Raw genomic sequence first — 20,251 nt, forward strand, 5'->3', positions numbered from 1 at the left:
AGTGCATGTCTCTTATGACATTACTCTGTACTGATCTCAGTGATGTGTGGTTAGCAATAGTGGTTTTAGTTATCTCCCATGAGGCCTGTGTTGAAAGCAAATTATTGTAGGTGATTGTGAAGTGAGATTTCTCCAATCTGGTGTCGTAAAATGTTACCATATGTTTACCAGTGATGGAAGATGACCTTCTCACGTGGTTTGAAAAGAAAACGTTAACTGACCTACTGAGGAATGTGTTTGGTGAAAGGTCAAAGTACAGAGAAATGTATATGTGTTGATCATATTTTTAATAATAACACCAGCACCACCATTTCACTATTAATGTCACGCACCCCCTAGAGGCAGCTGGCACATCCCAGGGGTAGGCCTGTAATAATTATTACATAATTGTCTAATCGCAATAATTTGAGATAATCGCAATTATTTTTGCATAATCGCAATTATTTTTGCATAATCGTCATTATCGTTTCCATGTTGAAAAATGTTCATACATTTTCAAATATGAAAAAAGGCAAAAAACACAATTAAATCGTTAATTGCAATTAATCATCAACTTACATTTTGTAATCGTGACAGCCCTACCCAGGGGGTGCACGCACCACAGTTTGGGATTCCCTGTTCTAATCCCATACATTCACTTAATTGCTGTAGAATAACAGTTAATGATTTGGTTGATGGCTTAACCTTTTATCATGATTAATGATGATCATGATCATGAATTTTTGGGAATGTTGGTCTTGTAATTATAAGTTTCTCCTCTGTGAAACTTACAATTCAAAGTAGATATACCACAGAGTCAAACATAGAGTTTGATATGTAATAGATTGAAAATATGCCATTAGGAACAGCCTTACCCCATTGTTTAATATATAGGTCTGGGTTACCCCAATGTTTACAAACATTACAGATATAAACAAACCTACAGTATTACACCCCCAAAATACAGTTTAAAACGAATGTATCTGTCGTCTAGTGTGTAAATCCTGAGTCAATCGGCTTTGTCTCCATTGCAATTTTTTATTTTGGTTGGTGGCTACCCATTTGATGCAATGGTATGGTATGGTATGCATATGTCACCTGTGTGTATGGTACTACGTAGGCATACTGTATGTCACCTGTGTGTATGGTACATTTGTGTGTATGCGTTTGGCTTGTTAATGGGAGAAAGGCCTTTTGAAATTTTAATGACCCATTATAACTTGAATTATGGTGTCATGTTTACAAACCTTACAAATGAAAACAAAGATGTAACAGATCCAAAATATGTAAAACTCACATTTAGTAGTTAGTGAGTGTCAGTCTTTAGATTTTTCTCACCCAAAATAAAATAAAAAATCTCCCGCATATTTTATATGAATAGTCTTTTTTAGCTGCGACCACACAGCTAGTAAGCAAGCTTGGTCAGTCGGACTCGGTTGGTGTGTCTGCCCAAATTGTCAAGAGTAACTGCAAACTGAGAACTGATCTCAACTTATCACAGATTATGTGCTTGTTTCAACATATTTCACATTGATTTCCGGTAACAGGATAAGCCTACAGTACAGTAGAGGTGAGTTTTACTCAATGGGTGAAAGGCAAACACTGCATGACCTCATTCATTCACTGGTCCAAAAAGCAGGTTCATTGCACTGCTGCCATTTAAATCTTTCACTCCATTTAAAGAATTGTTCTTTTCTTTGACTGCTCAAAAGAGCAGACCAGAGAACAGAGAAAATCCATGCATTTCTCTTTCTAAGCCCAATGGGATGACATGATGCAGGCTTAATCAGAATTGTTCGATGCTGTGGCAGGGGACTTTGGGACATGTGACACAGAGTGTGAGTGCGCTGATATGAGTGTGTGTGAGTGTGATGTAGTTGTCTTACGTGTCACTTTACCTTTGCCTATAGCCCACTAAAGTCCCCAGGTTTACAGTGATAGACACAATGAGGGCGTAGCAGATCCTCCTTCATGTTTTATAGAGACAGAAGATGAAGTAGGAAGTGATACACTGAACCACGTGTCACTTGTCATTGATTCGGTGGCTGCACAGTATCCTGAGTACAAAATGTAAGGAAATGGTGATAGAGATAGAGTTTATCTCAAATGAAGTAATCTATTGACTGCACACACACTGGCTTTGTTACACAGGAACAGGTTCCGTGCCCAAGTGTGACTTTGTAATTGTTTCACACACATGCAGGAGTTTTTCCCTTATAGCTTTGTTTAATCTACAGGCAATTATTGTCATAATATGTCCCCATCACGCATATAGGTTGTACAACACGGCCCTTACATCAGTATGCAATACACAGTACAGTATGTGCAGATGATAGGAGGATATTACACTGTAAACATACCCGATATTTCAGAGCATCAGCTCCTCCATCCATCTGCAGCACCCAGTGAAAGGCTATATGCTTTAATTAGGCTTTATAACATCCTGTGGTACAAGCTTTTTAGACTCCAGCCCCCCTCTGGCAGGCTTTGATATTTAAATGATATCCGCATACTGCACTGGATAAAGCAAACCCATTTTTTCTGCGTACAAAAGAGATGGTGTAGAGAAGAGATGGAGAGAGAAAGGGAGAGAAATTTAGACAAGGAGAAGGAGAGAGGTGCAAAAAGAGTAAAAGAAGGCTGCCGTTGTTATGGAGCTATATTTGGCAGTTTTGTGTGGGTGTGTCCATCTAAGTGAGGAGTCTGTCGGCTTCACAGCCCAGTTGGGACAGAGCAGGGTCACAAGGGAAATGGAGGTTGCAGTGAGGGAGGTATAAGCCAATGTACATGTTATTGCATGCTGTAACCTCTCCAAAGTTGGGGGGCCTAGCTCCAAAGGTGAGCGGCCAAGCTCCAAAGAGCAAGTTGGCAGGGTTTCGGCAATATCGTTGGCTGAAAGAAGGGTTTCGGTAATTGCACTGGCTGACAGTTTAGCTGGCAAGGACCAATCAAGGCTAGCATCTCTTTCCCATACCAAAACAGTGTAGCCTCTCTGTTCCGCATCAAATGGTTTTAACAACACAACTTGTTACATCACTTGAAAACGAGGCCGGCATGCAGACAGAAACATGCTTGAGGTGCGCCCGAGCAAGGTGGTAGCCGAGCAAGTGCCCGTGCTGAGTAATGTGATGTGAAAATGCTCATATAACTTGAAAGTAAATGAGACCATACGAGCTGCATACCGATAGGATGGGAATCAGTTAATACATTTTGGAATTGTACATAGTACTTGATAATGAAGGTAAATGAGACTACGTTGCATATAATGTTCATATGAAACTATTTTTTACTTTGCACTAAAGCTACGCCCTTTGGAGGTAGGTCCCTCCCATTTGGAGTGAGGTCCCTACCATTTGGAGGTAGGTCCCTACCATTTGGAGTTGCCCCAGGCTGCCGTAATACCTCTAGAAACGTGGGTTTAGGGTTGTGATGAGCTCCAGGGATGTGCAGGTGGATTAAGTCCAATGAGAAACAAGTGAGTCCAAAGAGTACCTTTAGCCTATATCTTCTGATACAAATTGCCCATTTCCTCTTAAGTCATACTCAGGGTGGGAACCCCAACCCCATGGGATTTCCCACTCCTGAATATAGCATACAGTAAGGGGAAAATGGCCACCATGTGATTATGGACAATGTCAGTTCGTACATTGTACCACCATGTGTGTGTTTGAAAAAAAACCTAGTGCATATAAGGTTAGCATGCGACATGACAGGGTCGATCATTTTCAGGTGATGTTCTCTTCAATTTTTTTCAGAAGTTCGGTGCAGTTCCTTACCCAGCTTTCCCAGATTTTCTCCAATCTACATGCTCTAGCAGTCTTGCAGCTATTTTTACTATATAATCCTTTTAAGCCATTTCACAGTCAGAGGTTATGGCTATTTGGGGGTTCTTGGCATGGTAAAATGTCGGAACCCCTGCACTATAACATGAATGCAACAGCATAGGGTGTGATTTCATTTCCTTTTCTGATCAATGTGTTACCACTTGCCCTAGCATTCTCAGGAGACCACCTGAACAATAATAAATAAAGACAACAGGGATGTGATGGTGCTGGTGCTGGTGTTGTTGCTGCGCTCACGCCTGCACACACTCCCCAGAGAAGGCTGCTTTGGAAAGCAGCAGGAATTGCCAGTCCTAGTTGGCAGGTTCACATGGCTCCAAGAAATGACAGACTGGTACCAAACCAGTGTCACTACGCAGCAATATGATCTGCTATCAAGGCAGGTCATATTACAAGAAAGACATGGGGACCCTCGGTCTTGGCTGATGGATATGTTTTTTCTTTTTTTTTGTAGGGTATCAAGCATCAATTTGCTTAGGATCAGCAGCCACATTGTGAAGCCACTTGCCTGACGATAAGCAAGAGTCAATGCACTTTCCTTTTTTTTATAGGGTGGTGGGCGGGTACTCCATTATGGTTGATTGACTTTCATTTCTCCAGACAATAACAGATTTCCCGTCTCCTCTGATCTCACCTCAGCTGTCTCCTCTCGTCCTCTCGTCAGGGTTCAGCCGATTCCTACACTAGTCGACCCTCGGATTCCGACCTGTCCCTGGAGGAGGACCCAGAGGCGTCTCGGCGTGAAGCCGAGCGCCAGGCTCAACTGCAGCTGGAGAGAGCCAAGGTGAGAGGCCTGCTTTACAACACTGGCTCTGAACCTGTGGGCCGGGGCCCAGCGGTGGGCCGTGAGGATATTGCAAGTGGGCCCCCAAACAATTGGCAAAACACTAAGAAATGTATTTTAATATAATATTAATATTAATGTGAATGTGAAATGTGAACGTCGTAATTTTTCTTAAACCCATTAAGACCAAGAACGCATCTGTGTTATTTTCCGATTTCTTTGGCTATTCAAAAAATAGCAGATATACAAGCTCATATTTATATATTTATTTTTTTACTCAAATCCTTGCTTCTGTGGGGGGGGGGGGGGGGGTCCCTGGAACAAAATATTTCCAGATGGGGGGTTCGCGGCTAAATACATATCATTTTGGGGGTCCTCGACATGAAAAAGTTTGAGAACCACTGATATTATAGCAACATAAGTTTTTTCAAAAAAACTGTTAGGATTTAGAAGACATTTGTAGACTCCCCAGAAGCAAAGATTTGAGTTCAAAATGTTCGTTTTAAAAATGTATATATATATTCAAAGATTTGTACACATTTTCAAGATATTTTTCCTCTAAAAAATAGCAAATCTACAAGCTTGTAGCGTGGTACTCGGTGCCGCGCTATGAGCTTGCATATCTGCTATTTTTGAATAGCCAAAGAAATCTTAAAATGACACAGATGCGTTCCTGGTCTTAAAAACCTTGAAAATGTGAGTTTTCATTGTGGCACTGCTAAATAGGAACTCCACCAAGATGTCGTTTTCGGAAACTCCAGCATCTTGGCGTTGCGCTGGGCATAACCTTGAGCTTGCGCGTGCCGTGCACGCCAGACACTTTTCCCTGCCTGCCGAATATAGCTAAAATACGCTCAATTCGGGCGCCTGGAATAGTTTTTTTAGGCGAGCGCCTTGGCGTTTTCAGCCGGAAAAAAAGCGCAGTGGACACAGGGCCTTAAAGTATACCTACGTTAGCTCCATTGATCCAGGCCCACCCTGACCACTTAACACGGCAGTCTATCAACTGTCAAATGGGTGGGCCGTGATTTTCAAGTGGGCCCTGATCCCGCGCGTGTGTGTGTGTGTGTGTGTGTGTGTGTGTGTGTGTGTGTGTGTGCACGTATGCGTGCGTGCGCGTTTCTTGCTCTTGTTTTCTGTTTTAAGGCCAATGTCAGTCAGTTCAAAACACTTTGGTCTGGTTGTACGGAGGAGCACTGCGTCAAGGCTTTTAGACTGTAGTCATACAAAGATCCTAGGCCAAGAGTACATTCATTTAAAAAAAAAAATCATCATTAGCCGTTAGCCTATAACGTACTGTAAGACCAGTCTTGTGAAGCAGACCCAGAAGACTTACAAGATTAGCCTCAGTGATTATAGCTTTTGCTCTAATGTTCCTTAGTTTAATGTTTGTGCTTTTTTTCTGTGTCTTTCTCCAGTCTAAACCGGTAGCATTTGCAGTGAAAACCAATGTAAGTTACTGTGGGGCCCTAGATGAAGACTGTCCTGTCCAAGGGGCTGCGATCAACTTTGAAACCAAAGACTTTCTACACATCAAAGAGGTGAGCAGGCCTGCTTGTGACAAGGCTAGGATTCTAAGGTTGAAACTGGCGTGTCATTATGGTGAAAATGTTAAAAAAAAATGCGCATGACACCATCGTATGACACAGTATAAAATAGGGGTTACGTAAGTGGTTAAAAACAACAACTATACAACCTTGAGTGCCTCCAAGTCAGTTTTGGGGCCCTACAGTATATAGGCAACTACTCATACATGTACCTCTTACATTAAGAAATGACCCTGGAGATGAGGGCGAGGTATTGTCTGAGATTAACAAGAACCTCACATAAACCTCACGTAATCCTGGTCTCTATACTGTCTCCCCATGGTCAGCCGGGGCGCCTGACGGAGGGGAAAGGAACTGGTTGGAATAACGTGTTCCTTCCACGCGCTACGTCCAACCAGGGAAACTCCCCCCTGTCAGGTGATAAGAAGCAGCTTGCTAACTCCTCATGCATTGAAGGAGGCATGAGCTGGGCTCTCCCTAGGCTCGCAGAGGGAGAGTAGCGCCCAGGATTACATAGCCAATTGGCACTGGGTGAAAAAATGTGTTACAAAATCATGGGATAAAAAAAATGTAAAAAAAAAAAAAAAAAAAAAACCTCACATAACATCAGCACTTACATTTAAACATTTATAGTACAGTGTTATCTGTTCTGTAACATTTTCTACGCAGTGAAATCCATGGTGTTAGAGTGTACAAATGTAACCAAATGGACGTGTCCACTTGGTAACATCTGTAGTTTAGCATTAAAGGAGGAGTTCACCCAAAAAATTACTTATTTTCTATCAATTGCACACCCTATGAAGCCTTGAATCCATGGATTCTTTTTAGTTTTTGTCGCATTCTTAAGCTAATAATTTGATTCCCGTCTCCTACCGGCTAATGTATCCGGTATGGAGACACAAAGTAGATTATTTGTGTCTCCTACCGGAAATACACACGGTCATCAAATTATTGTCTTAGGAATGCTACAAAAACAAAAATAAATCCATGAAATCAAGGCTTCATGGGGTGTGTAATTGATAGAAAATAAGTAATTTTTTGGGTGAACTCCTCCTTTAAGCCTTAAATCACGCTGATTTGATAGGTCTATGCTAAGTGTTGTTTCCTGTGTTGTGCAGAAATTCAACAATGACTGGTGGATTGGGCGGCTGGTGAAGGAAGGCGCTGACATCACCTTCATTCCCAGCCCAGTCAAACTGGAGGCCATGAGGATAAAACAGGAACAGAAACAAGCAGCACGGTCAGAGCTCAAATATACACAGTCAAATTCTCTGTTAATTTAACCCAGAGTGTGTACAAATGTAACCAAATGTATCCGTATGGGTCTTCTGGTTACTTGACCTTCTTCTTGCGTCACCATCACTGTAAACCTGGGGGCTTTTGGACTATAGGCAAAGGTAAAGGGACTCATACAGTGTAAGACAACTACCGGTACGGTATATCGCCCTCACACACTCATATCAGCACACTCAAACTCTTTGTCACTGCCCATGTCCCACTGTTTCTGTCTGTGTATGTTGCTCAATCTCTCTTTCTCCACTCTGTCCTGATTCCACATTGTCTACTTAGAACACTTTCTGAAAAGACAAAAAGGAGATATCGCTAGTTCTAGTTCACGTGTTCCCGCTGTGGAAGAGCTTGCACCACTAAATTGCCCCCCGTGGGGATTCTTGCATAATGAACCTTGGCATTGTGCTGCCCTACAGGAAAGCAGGGAATGCTTCATCTGGGGGCTGGAGGTCAACTCCACCATCTGCAGGTATGTGGGTGCGGTGGAGACCTGCATCTGTATATTCAGAATTCATTATGGTTAAATTTATGGACATGGATTTTGAGCTGCAAGTATTGATTAATGTCTTGACGATTATTCAATTGATTAATTTGTCGATAAAATGAATAATCCAGAAGCACGTTTTATTTTAACTGATTTAGTAGTTTTTTTGTTAGTTTTTCCTCCACATTTTAATCGTTCCCCCCATGTTTGACAGTCCCTGTCACTGCCAACCATAATCCTAGAATGACTGATATTCTAGAATCTATATACAGTGCATGTATTTCATATACAGCCATAGAACACTCAATGCAATCTCATGGAGGGATTCAGCTCAGCAAGGTTACAAGGTTAAAAGGAGGTTTACACTGGGTTTTTTATTGTTACGTCTCATGTACAGGTATACATATGTGTAAAATATATCTTTGTTTGTCTCCTCAGACATTGTAGCAGCTTTGGTAAATTGTAGTGCATTGATTACGATTACCCCACAGCAGCTGCAACGCACCCGGCATAAGTGTGCCCCATATGTATGCGCTCATTGAAGGAAGTGTTTAGTGCTGCTGTGAATTACGTCCCTTTGCGTAAAGAGAATGTGGTCATGTGAATCTCGTGGGAAAAGTGGAGATATTTGACTAAATACACGTTTTCTGCCAGAACTTTCAAACGGATATGATACTAGATGACAAGAGCTGACCCCAAATAATTATTGGATGGGTGAGTACACATGTAGCGCTACAAATTAGATGAATCCCTCCATGAATCCCTCCATGAAAATGCATTGCATGTTCTATGGCCTTTTATATGCAATGTATGGAATATCAGCCGTTGTAGGGCTATGCCAACCCTACTGTTTGGTCTGGGAAGGGTGTAGAGTAGACTACCACGTGTCTCCTCCGATACACATGGTCACCGCTGCTTCTTTCACCTGACAGTGAGGAGTTTCACTGGGAGGATAATGTTTGCAGAGGAACATGCTATCCTTCCCAGTTCAGCTCCCTGCTGAACAGGCCCCCCACAACCAATGCCCTCCCCTGCTGGTGTGTGTGTGTGTGTGTGTGTGTGTGTGTGTGTGTGTGTGTGTGTGTGTGTGTGTGTGTGTGTGTGTGTGTGTGTGTGTGTGTGTGTGTGTGTGTGTGTGTGTGTGTGTGTGTGTGTGTGTGTGTGTGTGTGTGTGTGTGTGTGTGTGTGTGTGTGTGTGTGTGTGTGTGTGTGTTTGTGTGTGTGTATCAAAGAATCAATGAGGGGGCGGAAGTATTCAAATTTACTTGGAAATGTATTTTGGGAATGATAACATTGGCTTAACCTGTGTAATTGAAACCAGTGATATAGTGTATGTGTGCTGTTCTCAAATAACTTTGCCTTAGCAAAAGCAATTGTTATGTCAGCTAACCACTAACCAGTCATTCAATATCATCAGTCCAATGCTTGTTATGCTGTTTATTGCCTTTGTCTAAAATCAGCATGGCATGCATGCATTATTTACTAATAATCTCTTAAGGACTTAATCTATGCTCAAATTCTGTCTTCTGAATCTATGACTTCACCTAAATGCCATAGCTTTCCTGTTAGCTTTTTCTCCGCTTGTTAAATGATTGTCCTTCTTGTTTCTGAAAGCCAAACAGAAGCAGAAACAGGTATGTTTGCCACAGTGCCTCTTCCGCTGTGTATCAGAGCATTACAGTTTTACACTTTGCTCAATAACACCATCAAATGTTCTTCACTTTTTATGACAAAAAATATCAGAATGTTTGAACATTCTGATGTTTTATTGTAATATTTATTGTAAAAATGGTAATGTACATTGACACTGCAACCATCAATAATTTCTAGCTTATAGATTTAGTGTTTTTCATTTTTTTTGTGGGTTAGGGGAGGCTATGCAGGTTGAAGCCATAGAAATCATGCGAACGGATACATGTATATGACTGCTGCTTCCTATTCTGAAGGAATATTGATGTTTGGATACCAAAATCCAAATAAATACAGTAGCCTATATGGCTAAAGTAGGCTATATACAAGTACAAGATGTCTTATTTTTAACATTTACTTGTGTTTATGGCCTCTCCAGACGGAGCATGTTCCACCCTATGACGTGGTTCCATCCATGAGGCCGGTGGTACTGGTGGGCCCCTCATTGAAAGGCTATGAGGTGAGAATCATTAAGCACTGATTTAAAATCTGTGCTATCATTGTACATCATTATCCTCCATGTGCTCAAAGGGGACGTTTATCCGTGGTCTTACATCAGTAATGCTGCGTTCACACTGGCAGATACAAAAGATACAAGCATATTTGTAGCTTTGTATGTTTATAGCTGAAGTTGAAACCAGCTCAACTTTGTTGTAGCTTTACAGCTGTTGTAGCTTTTATAGCAGCTTCAAACGTCGGATGTACTGTATCTTTGTATCTTCATGTCGCTGGCTTCCATTGAAAATGAATGGTAGACTATCTGTGTAGCTGCCAGTGTCTTTGCTTAACAGTTCCAAATTCATCCTGATCTGGCCAGGTTTTCTCCCGTCAGATCAAGTGTGGTCATTCTGGAGTCATCGTGTCCAGTTCAACTTGATCATGTCCTACCTTTTATTTTCTTCTCTGTTAAGACTGGTTTCAGGCTGTTTGATCTAGAGGAGTCTGGTCTTATCGATAGGAAGAAAACACCCTCTCTGTTATTCCATTAGCACTCATACCAAATGCCATATAGCCATAGCCTGATGAAGTTACAGCACATGCAGTAGGACTCTCACACCCACTCTCAGAGATAAAGCACAGTGCATAAACCTACAGTACAGTATAGGGGCGATGCCAGATGTTTGGGTCCAATGGCGATTTTGGAGAGTCTATGACCACCGATTACCAACGTTTTGAACGACTAGATTTTCAGGCCTTCAAACCCAGTCCTATATTGCGCTGATCAGAGCATTGGTCACCAAGCTATGGCCATTTGAAATGTTAGGCACTGCTGTAACAGTGCTGTAGTGCCCCATATGTGTGCAATTTAGTTTTTTTGTGTGTGACTATTGTCATGGAACAATAGTCAAATGAATAGTCAAATGAACAGCATTTGTGCCATGTTGTTTGGTGAATATCAGAGCAACGGAGTGCCTGAGGCCCCTGGCATGGCACCTGGGGTGACTATTATCATGGCAGACCCCTGAACAGTGTTTGTGCCAAGTTTGGTGTGGATTAGTGCAAGGGTGCACCTGTGGCACCCAGGGGCCCCACCACACGTGGCCCCCCTGGCGTGGCTATTCTGATGGAAAACCCCTGAACAGTGTTTGTGCCAAGTTTGGTGAGGATTGGAGCAATGATGCGCCTTGCAAGTCCACATGTCCACCGTCCACCCACCGTCGGTCGACCCTCCAGGAAATTTTAATATAGGATACAGAAAAAAAGCAAAATCTTTTGAAAACCTTAAATTTGATTGAAGTTTCTATTTGAGGACATTTTACTTTTTGATAGATATTTTTTCGTAATTAAATAATAAGTAAATATTAATTACACATAAACTGAACTTTATTTTATTAACCACTTAAGCCCTATTAAAACAAATAGCTGATCTACAAGCTCTCATGACGCATTGCAACATGTTGTGAGGTTGTAGATCTGCTATTTTAGACAATTAAAAAACAAATAACACATCGGCTGCATAATTTGGCTCTACAGTAGCTGCTACGGGTATGTGTCTATATCACTATTCTAAGATGTCAAATCATGATGTTCAGTCGGTGTGCAATTTGTTCATTTCCAAGAAAATGGTGCAGATGAAGTTTCAGAAGTGTGTGGCGTGGTATAAATGCGTAGAATGTCTCCATACTTCAACATTTTCTCTCTGCTTCCCTCTCTCCTCTGTGCCTGCAGAGGCTCTGTGCGCCAAGCCGTTTGTTTTGTATATGAGGGTGTGTGTGTGTGTGTGTGTGCGTGCGTGTGTGTGTGTGCGCGCATGTGTGCTTTTTTGTGAAATATTTATGCATTGCTCTGGTGATGTGCTTTGAGGATGCTCCAGTGGTGTACGCCAGCATCTCTCTCTCTCTCTCTCTCTCTCTCTCTCTCTCTCTCTCTCTCTCTCTCTCTCTCTCTCTCTCTCTCTCTCTCTTCTCTTTCTCAGACTATGGGAGAAAAGCAGCACTCTCCCACTCTGCCCTCCTCCTTCCTCTGTCTTTTTTCCTCCTCTTCTCGTTCTGAGACCATGGTAGAGCAGAGGCACCACAGCTGGCACTATCCACCATTTCACAACACATCTATTTTTCAGGCCTGCTTGAATATAGATCTCATCTCACACAAGTACACACACACACACACACACACACACACACACACACACACACATTCACGCGTGCACTCTCTCTCTCTCTCACACACACACACACACACACACACACACACACACACACACACACACACACACACACACACACACACACACACACACACACACACACACACACACACACACACACACACACGTGCACACGTGCACATGTGCGCAGATGTAGCTAAACGTAGTCTGGCGCAGGACTCTATCCATGTCTTCCTCTGCCGTGCTCATTTCTATTTAGGTCCACTGTCAGATCTAGTCATATCACCACATCATCACAATGAGGGGGAAGAGAGCACACACACATCCCGCTGCTCCTGGAAGAGAGTTTCACAAACACACTAACGCCCTGCATTTCAGTGAAACTAAGAAAATGAAATATAGCATAAGTGTTTAAACTTTTAACTGTTCCTCATTTTGCTGGGGAGCCCCTGGAACCTCCTGGGGCTCCCTGGACCACACTGTGAGAGCCACTGATATAAACGAGAGAGGTGTGTGTGTGTGTGTGTGTGTGTGTGTGTGTGTGTGTGTGTGTGTGTGTGTGTGTGTGTGTGTGTGTGTGTGTGTGTGTGCGTGCTTATGTGAGTGTGCACACAGGTGTACTTGTGATACCATTACGTGTCACTCGTAACGTGCTGTCATTCCTCCCCTCTGTCTCCTAGGTAACAGACATGATGCAGAAAGCGCTCTTTGACTTCCTCAAGCACAGATTTGATGGCAGGTGGGTACCGCAGATTACTGGATAAATGATCCTTCTCCGTGCATACGCCAATGTTCTGCAGCACTGACAATTGCCCTGAGAGGACTCTCGTGTGCATTGTGTTCCGTATATCATATTTCATGGTCAACAGGACACACATGACAGTTGTATTTATAGATGTAAGAGAGCGTCCATGAGTTCAGATCATCCTTTGAACTGGAGCAGTTGTGGAAGTGATGTGATAAGGCACCTCTTCTGCAGGATCTCCATTACACGGGTGACTGCTGATCTGTCGCTGGCCAAGCGCTCTGTACTCAACAAGAAGGCCATTATGGAGAGGTCCAACACACGTTCCAGTCTGGGTGAGTTGGCACGACATTATGTTCCAGGTCTGTCTATGGCTGCCTGATCATTTTGATAAAAGGTCTGGACTCAGATGAACACATTTTTCTTGTATACTTGTAGCCCTTGTAAAAGCCCCCTAGAGCAGTATGTGGTTCTCAGCCTGTGGTTCGGGACCCCCTCAGGGACGCTGGAAGTCATTTATGCCAGGGGGGGCTGGGCTTGGCGGGGGACTCCGCACGCGCGCTTCGCGCGCTTCGCGCGCGAAGCGCGCGTGCGCAATTTTTTTTCACATGTGTTCCGCGATTTCTTTCACATTTTTCACCTTTTTTCACCTTTTTCAACAAATATTTTATTCCCCAAAGTTAAATACATCATTGTTTTAATATATAAGTGTGTATATAGACTTTTATCAACTTTAATCAATTTTTTTTCAATTTTTTTTCTTTCTCTTCCCCACCACCAGGGGTGCTGCAGCACCCTCAGCACCCCACTTCCCGCGTCCCTGGACCCCCTACATGATTTTTGGGGGGTCCCCAGATGACAGTAAAGTCAAATAACAGTAAAGGACCTTACCTAAATACCTAACACCTAAAAAAATAAAATAAACATTGGCCAAATTGTCAAATAGAAATAATATAAGAAAGAGGCAAAGATTTTGAAAATGGCCGATCTACAAGTTCTCGCGTTGTAGATCGGCTATTTTCACAATATGTATCTGTGGAACCGAGTCAAACCAAAGTTAATCTCTCAAGAACAGATTCTGCTCTGCGTTTGAATCTGTCGGGGAGGTTCGTCATAACATGTACGCAGTAGCCTACAAGTGGGCGTGCCTTCAGATCAGGAAGCAGGCCGCGCTTTACCCAATCAAATGTAGTGGGCGGGATTCACGTGTCCGTCGATCCTTCCCCACTCGAAACAAACCGAAACGAATTTAACAATAGCGTCCGCGGAGCAGACAAAACCACGGAAGGATATTCACATTTTAACTTGCTCTTTCATCATAGAAACAAGTGGGCTTATAACCAAAACGATCCATGTTCTCTGGGAGAAGTGGTGTTAGTGTTCCGTGTAGAAATATTGTTAGTGGGAATGAAAACATAGTCGCACCACCGGAAGTGATGCGCTGAAGGCAGACCAAAACCCTGGTTTCCTTGCGCACGGGTACTACGTTTTCTTCCTCCCAGAGCCAACTGAGATAGTCAAAAACAGCAGAGGGCGCTGTTTTTCCTTTTCATTTGGCGCTGGGTTCCCAGATTGAACCAAAGTTAATGCCTCAACTCCTACATTTCAATTGCTTATCAGGATGGGGTGACCCCAGTTCAAATATGATTATTTTGGGGGGGTCACGGCCTGAAAAGGTTGAGAACCACTGCCCTAGAGCACATGCTTTGCCTTATCCATAATTGTGTTACAGTTCCAATGTTATTGTGATTGTCCAACTGATGAATGTTGTAAAATTAGAACCAATAAGTAAATTGTGACACATAGAAGTCTATTGTCTTTCAAGCAGCCAAGACCATTCCTTGTCATCTGTAAATGTTGTATAGAAACACGCTTCCCCCCCACGAGCATGAAGTAAAAGCAAAATGGACACTTTGTTAATATGGTCTATTCTTGCATACATATCACAAATCTACTGTATACTGTATGTATGTTGTGTGTTTGCAGCTGAGGTCCAGAGTGAGATTGAGAGGATCTTCGAGCTGGCCAAGACCCTGCAGCTAGTAGTCCTGGATGCAGACACCATTAACCACCCAGCACAGCTTCTCAAGACCTCCCTGGCTCCCATTATTGTCTACGTCAAAGTCTCTTCACCAAAAGTAAAACTCAAACTTCATAATAACCCAAAGAAATTCCACAAAGTCCGTTTAAAATCAGTGGATTGCATACACTTTCCTGCAGACTGGGTTTTAAAAGTCAAACTCATGATAGAAGTGTATGTAGGTATTTAGAAGCGTCTTGCAGCCTACAGTGTATGCATATTGTGGGTGTAGACATGTTCTTTTTTTTTTGGGGGGGGGGGGGTAAGAGTCTTCAAGATGTACCAACTTCACACAAATAAAGGGCAATATCTTATGCAACACAGTGGAAATACACATATTGAGAATATTTCTTTATGACGGCGAACATAATCTTTTTATTTCATCATCATCTGGCCTGATTTCTAAGGCTTGAGTAATACTTAGTAGGTGTCACGCACCAGAAATAGCAGATCTACAAGCTTGTAGATTGCCTTTGTTTGGTGTGTGACATTGAAGGGATATTTCACTTATTTCACATATTTTCACCACCGTTTCGGGTCATTTTAACGTCTACTCAGGCTTTTGTGAGCACCCCAGACAGTTTTTAAGTTGCTTGATTCAGTATTTAGATATTTTATATCAATTTTATCATACACGCCCCCTTCCTATACAAGCCTATTGTAACTTCAAACTAAATTTTAACCATGTTAGATTCATTGAAAACACATTGTCCTTGGTTCTGGTGACTGATGTTTTTCCTCAGTATTTTTTTTGCCCCTTTTTCTCCCCAATTTAGTCGTTATGCCAATTAATTCCTCCCCACAAACATTTCTGTGTTGTCACTGCTGTTATATCCTACTGACTCACCTGCCAGGGAGGAGCCCCCACCGGGAGGACGTAGGGCCTTCGTCCTGCTCCTCCCGCCTAACACTCCCTGCTGACAGGTGCCACCCTAGCCGTGTAGGGGTACGTGCAATGACTAATATCACCCTATTGTGTTCGCATAGACGCCCGACAAAGCCGGATGCACCACGGTGGATTTGAACCCACAACCGCCGTGGTAGTGGGCTGGGACTTTACCACTACGCCACCCGAGCACTTTTTTAATAGAGTTTTTATTCTTTGGGGGGGAAATGAAAATTAAATTAAATCAAATTAAATAAATGAAAAAAAGGAATTGAAAAACCATGGCCCCTCACATATTAGAAGGACAATATCAGTCACCAGAACTAAGGACGGGTGTTTTCGATTAATCTATCATGGTTAAAATGGAGTTAGAAGTTAAAATGGGTTTGTATAGGAAGGGGGCGTGTCTGATAAAATGAATATCAAATATCCAAACACTGAATCAAGGAACATGAAAACGGTCTAGGGTGCTCGCAAAAGCCTGAGTAGACGTTAAAATGACCCAAACATGTTTGAAAGGGAAATATCCCTTTAAGTATAAATCAGGCTAAAGTGAAGGTGTAATTGTACTGTACAGTAAGAGTTTTCTTTTGGTTTCTATTTTAGCTATTTTCATCTCTGGCTAATCTCACAGGTTCTTCAGAGGCTGATCAAATCTCGGGGGAAATCACAGAGCAAACACCTCAACGTCCAGATGATGGCGGGCGACAAGTTGTCACAGTGTCCACCTGTACGTCACGCTCTCCATAATCCAACCTGTATTTATATTGACAAGACCCAGAACAGAGTTGTATAGTCTGAGTTATACAATTGAGGCGCTTGCACACAGAGTCCGATTTTTTCTGGGCACAAACGAATCGCAGAGGCCTTTTATTATAACAACAAAACAAAACATCATCTCAATTCAAAACGTGCAAATCATATGGAAGCTAAAACTGTATGTGCTTACATGCTTCTGTCTCTTTCATGTTAGGAGATGTTTGATGTCATACTGGATGAGAACCAGCTGGAGGACGCATGTGAACACCTATCTGAGTATTTGGACATATACTGGCGCGCCACACACCTTCCTGGATCCGCTCCTCTCAACCCGTTATTGGACCAAAGTGTTGTCACCCCGCCCTCAGCTAATTCCAGCCAACAGGCAAGTTGAATACTTAATTGAGCGCATTTCTCTATAGAAAAGTGTATTCCCTAGGCTGATAAACTGACCGCTTATTATTATTACTATGATTATTATATAACTATTGAACGAACAAGGACATTATTTTCTTCTTTGATGAATGATCTCTAACTCCTGTCTGCATGTGTTTTGCAGTTCTCTGAGACTCAAGAGTTGATAGAATGATCACTACCACAGACAGACAGGTGAGACAGAAAACTATGTATCCTTATTAAATTCTCCCTCAATCACACAGCAGTGACGCCTCCTCCTGCTTGTGTTCCACTAAAATGTGTCCCCTGCTGCCCTGCAGGAGCAGCCTGTGTTGTGGGCTGGGGTCAGATTAGGAGGTCATAGTGCACAGGGACCAGGGGCCCACCAGGGGGCAGCAGCAGCAGCACTTCCTCTCTGCCAGCCGTCAACTCTCCGTCCACACCCTCAAGTGGCCCCATCTGGGGTTGAGAAGAAGACAGGGTGAGAGCATCCTCAAAGAGAAAGAACAGGAGGCTGATGTTCTGGATGCCGAAGAGGGGGGAAAATAGAAGAAGAGACAAAGAAAGAGCTGACCGGTACAGCTGCAGATGAAAGGCCCGTCCCCCCGTCCCCGCTTCACTGCTGCCCCCTCGGCGAGAGCTCCCTGTTTCCCACCGTCACGCGACTCAGGGCCGCTTCCTCCCGCTGCACACTTTCGTTATTCATAGGAATCGGTGCAGAAACCCAGCCACTGACCGACCACTAGCATGCCACCCTCTCTCATCCTGACTCCAAGCCTAATCTTAACCCCGACCTCTCTGCTCTGAACATAGAAAACCACATGCCCCAACTGCCAAGCCGTCCCATGTCTGCCCAGACACCCAGGGCTGGTCCAGCTCTCAAACACACGCACACGCACACGCGCACACACGCACGCACACACGCACACGCACACACGCACACACACAGAGTACTGTACTGTACTTTTTACAATTTTTTACCATTCTATCCTAATAGTAATGGGAAGATCAAAACACAAAGGTGAGTAACTCTCCCTTTGCAGGGTTCCCAGAACTCCCCTCTCTCTGTCCCACCCCTCTCTAAAATAAACCTGGCTTCTGTAAAGGGGACAGAAAATTACACATCTTCAGTATGTCTTCCATCACCGCACTTCTCTGTGAGCCGTCATCGAGCGGTCCAACAAAAATGTTCGCTGAAAGGCACACTAGGCTGTAGCAGAGTCGACACCTATGTCAGTTGTGTTGGGACACTCGAGGGAAATGTATGTTCTTTCACTTCCTTTATTGCTTGCTTTCTCTACTGCTTGTGTTACTCTAGGCTTTTTTTTAAAAAACACATTCAACCTGGCGTCCCTATAGCCGATCTACAAGCTTGTAGATCTGCTATTTTCGCCGTGCGACACCATCGTATGACGAAGAATGAATCAGGCTAAAGTGTATAATTGTGATAATTTCTTTTATTGTACTGTGTCTGTACTGAATTCATATCTAGGCTGTCAATTGCTATCCACATATCCATAGATATTGGTGATTCAAAACCCATGCATGAAAAGCACAAGCACATCAACAGCTATGGTTCATACTGTATGTACCTATCATAATTGTGAATGTATCAGTGCTTAGTCCGGTAGCTTAGAAAGCATTGTGATTATGTTTTGGGCACAACCCAGGGCAAACCCCACAATCTGCTAATTGTTGCTCAGTACATGGTGGTTGATGGCAAAAATCCTATAACCTAGCTATATTGAAGATTCAATATTAACCAAATAATGTATTTTTGATAATTTTGATTCCCTAAGACAAAATAGCTTTTTTCAACAAATGACACCCAAAAGCAATACAAATCACAGGCATAAGATGTCACATTTTTCAAATAATAATGAAAGTTTTTTTTTTTGTTTAAATACCCCCACCCCCCCATCTGTTTATCAGTGGGTGATTCATCTAACTTTAGATGTTGTAGGTCGTGTAACCAGAACGTATCGAGATATAGCAAAGTTATGCTGATTATGAAATTTTCTTTATGGCCAAAAAGAACAATTTATTTCACATAACAAATAAATAGTCTTTATATATACGTAGATTTCTAGAAAATGTCTAAAGTATATAACAAATAACATTATCATACTATCAGTTCCCACTGGGAAGCTTGCTCTTATCAGCACTGAACAAAACACTAAGTACTACAGTCCAGAATGTATTGTTGCATGCCTTATCACCATATCAGCCTCCTGTCTGTGGAAATACACTTTACAATCAAGTACTGCTACAGCACTACACTACAATCCTCAGTGGTCATTAATTTAACTATGAGAGTGTTGCAAATGTTAATTTGTCAGGCGAGCACACCGTAAAATACTCAGTTTAAAAATGCAACAATTGGTGCAACAAACAATTCTCAGTTCTTCCTTAGTAAGATCAAGCTGCAAATGCTGACTGAGTCACAATTTGTCACATGGATAAGTGAACACTGAGGATTTTACTGTGTACTGTACACAATGTGCTACTCACATTTTTGGTTTTGTTATAACTCCAAATAATCCTTGTTTATAGTTTCATTAGCTATTAGCACTAGACTTAAAAGGTTTGAGCTGGTTTGAAGGGCAGCATTCCATTGCAAACTTAAAACTGTGTAGACAGCGACCTCTGGTGGTATATTAATGTCATCTGAATTGAAATAAGATTCAGTCCTTCAGCCACAAGGTCTTTCCACAGTTGTTTTTTTTTGCCCCACCTTCTCGGCACATTGCAAAAAAGAAGGAAGACACAATGAACAAGAATATATAAATTGACTGACAACACAAAAAGTTTAATTAAAAACTTTGCATAGTAGCTCTAACTTCATGCCTTTTACAGTTTTGTCACAAGCATAAAACTAAATACATCTCAAACAGCACAGAAAAAAGAAGCACTAATGTAACTCATTGTCCTCGAAAGGTGTACATTAACTCAGTAGTTAATACAGCACATATAGATAACATTCAAGATTCAAGATTTATTTGTCACTTACTCTTACAGGTAAAAGCAGCAAAATGTTGTTGTGGCATAAATAATGTGATGATCTATGTGCATAACATGACATATCATATTCATCTAACATCCGAAGGGCTTATCGGGACCATCCTCACATGAGCTTTTCACCTTTTATTTAACCTTTATTTA

At 42.4% G+C, this 20,251-nt stretch overlaps 1 protein-coding gene across 2 annotated transcripts; it reads left to right on the forward strand.

Annotated features, from left to right (window-relative positions):
• Positions 1–6,031: 6,031 nt before the first annotated feature.
• cacnb3b (calcium channel, voltage-dependent, beta 3b) lies at positions 6,032–19,835 on the forward strand. Of its 2 annotated transcripts, XM_080445701.1 has the most exons (12): positions 6,032–6,146; positions 7,271–7,392; positions 7,859–7,911; positions 9,541–9,560; positions 9,995–10,075; positions 12,904–12,962; positions 13,203–13,303; positions 14,955–15,106; positions 16,569–16,664; positions 16,908–17,078; positions 17,253–17,302; positions 17,410–19,835. In XM_080445701.1, the coding sequence occupies exons 2-11, from the start codon at positions 7,358–7,360 to the stop codon at positions 17,280–17,282; spliced, it is 798 nt and encodes a 265-aa protein (XP_080301827.1). In that variant the 5' UTR covers positions 6,032–6,146; positions 7,271–7,357; the 3' UTR covers positions 17,283–17,302; positions 17,410–19,835. The 2 variants fall into 2 exon arrangements, with proteins under 2 accessions (XP_080301827.1, XP_080301828.1); XM_080445702.1 differs by lacking the exons at positions 6,032–6,146; positions 9,541–9,560 and having other exon boundaries at positions 7,269–7,392.
• The last annotated feature ends 416 nt before the right edge of the window (positions 19,836–20,251 follow it).

The sequence above is a fragment of the Gymnoscopelus braueri genome (genome assembly GCF_963280865.1).
Source record: "Gymnoscopelus braueri genome assembly, chromosome: 12".
Taxonomy (NCBI): Eukaryota; Metazoa; Chordata; class Actinopteri; order Myctophiformes; family Myctophidae; genus Gymnoscopelus; species Gymnoscopelus braueri.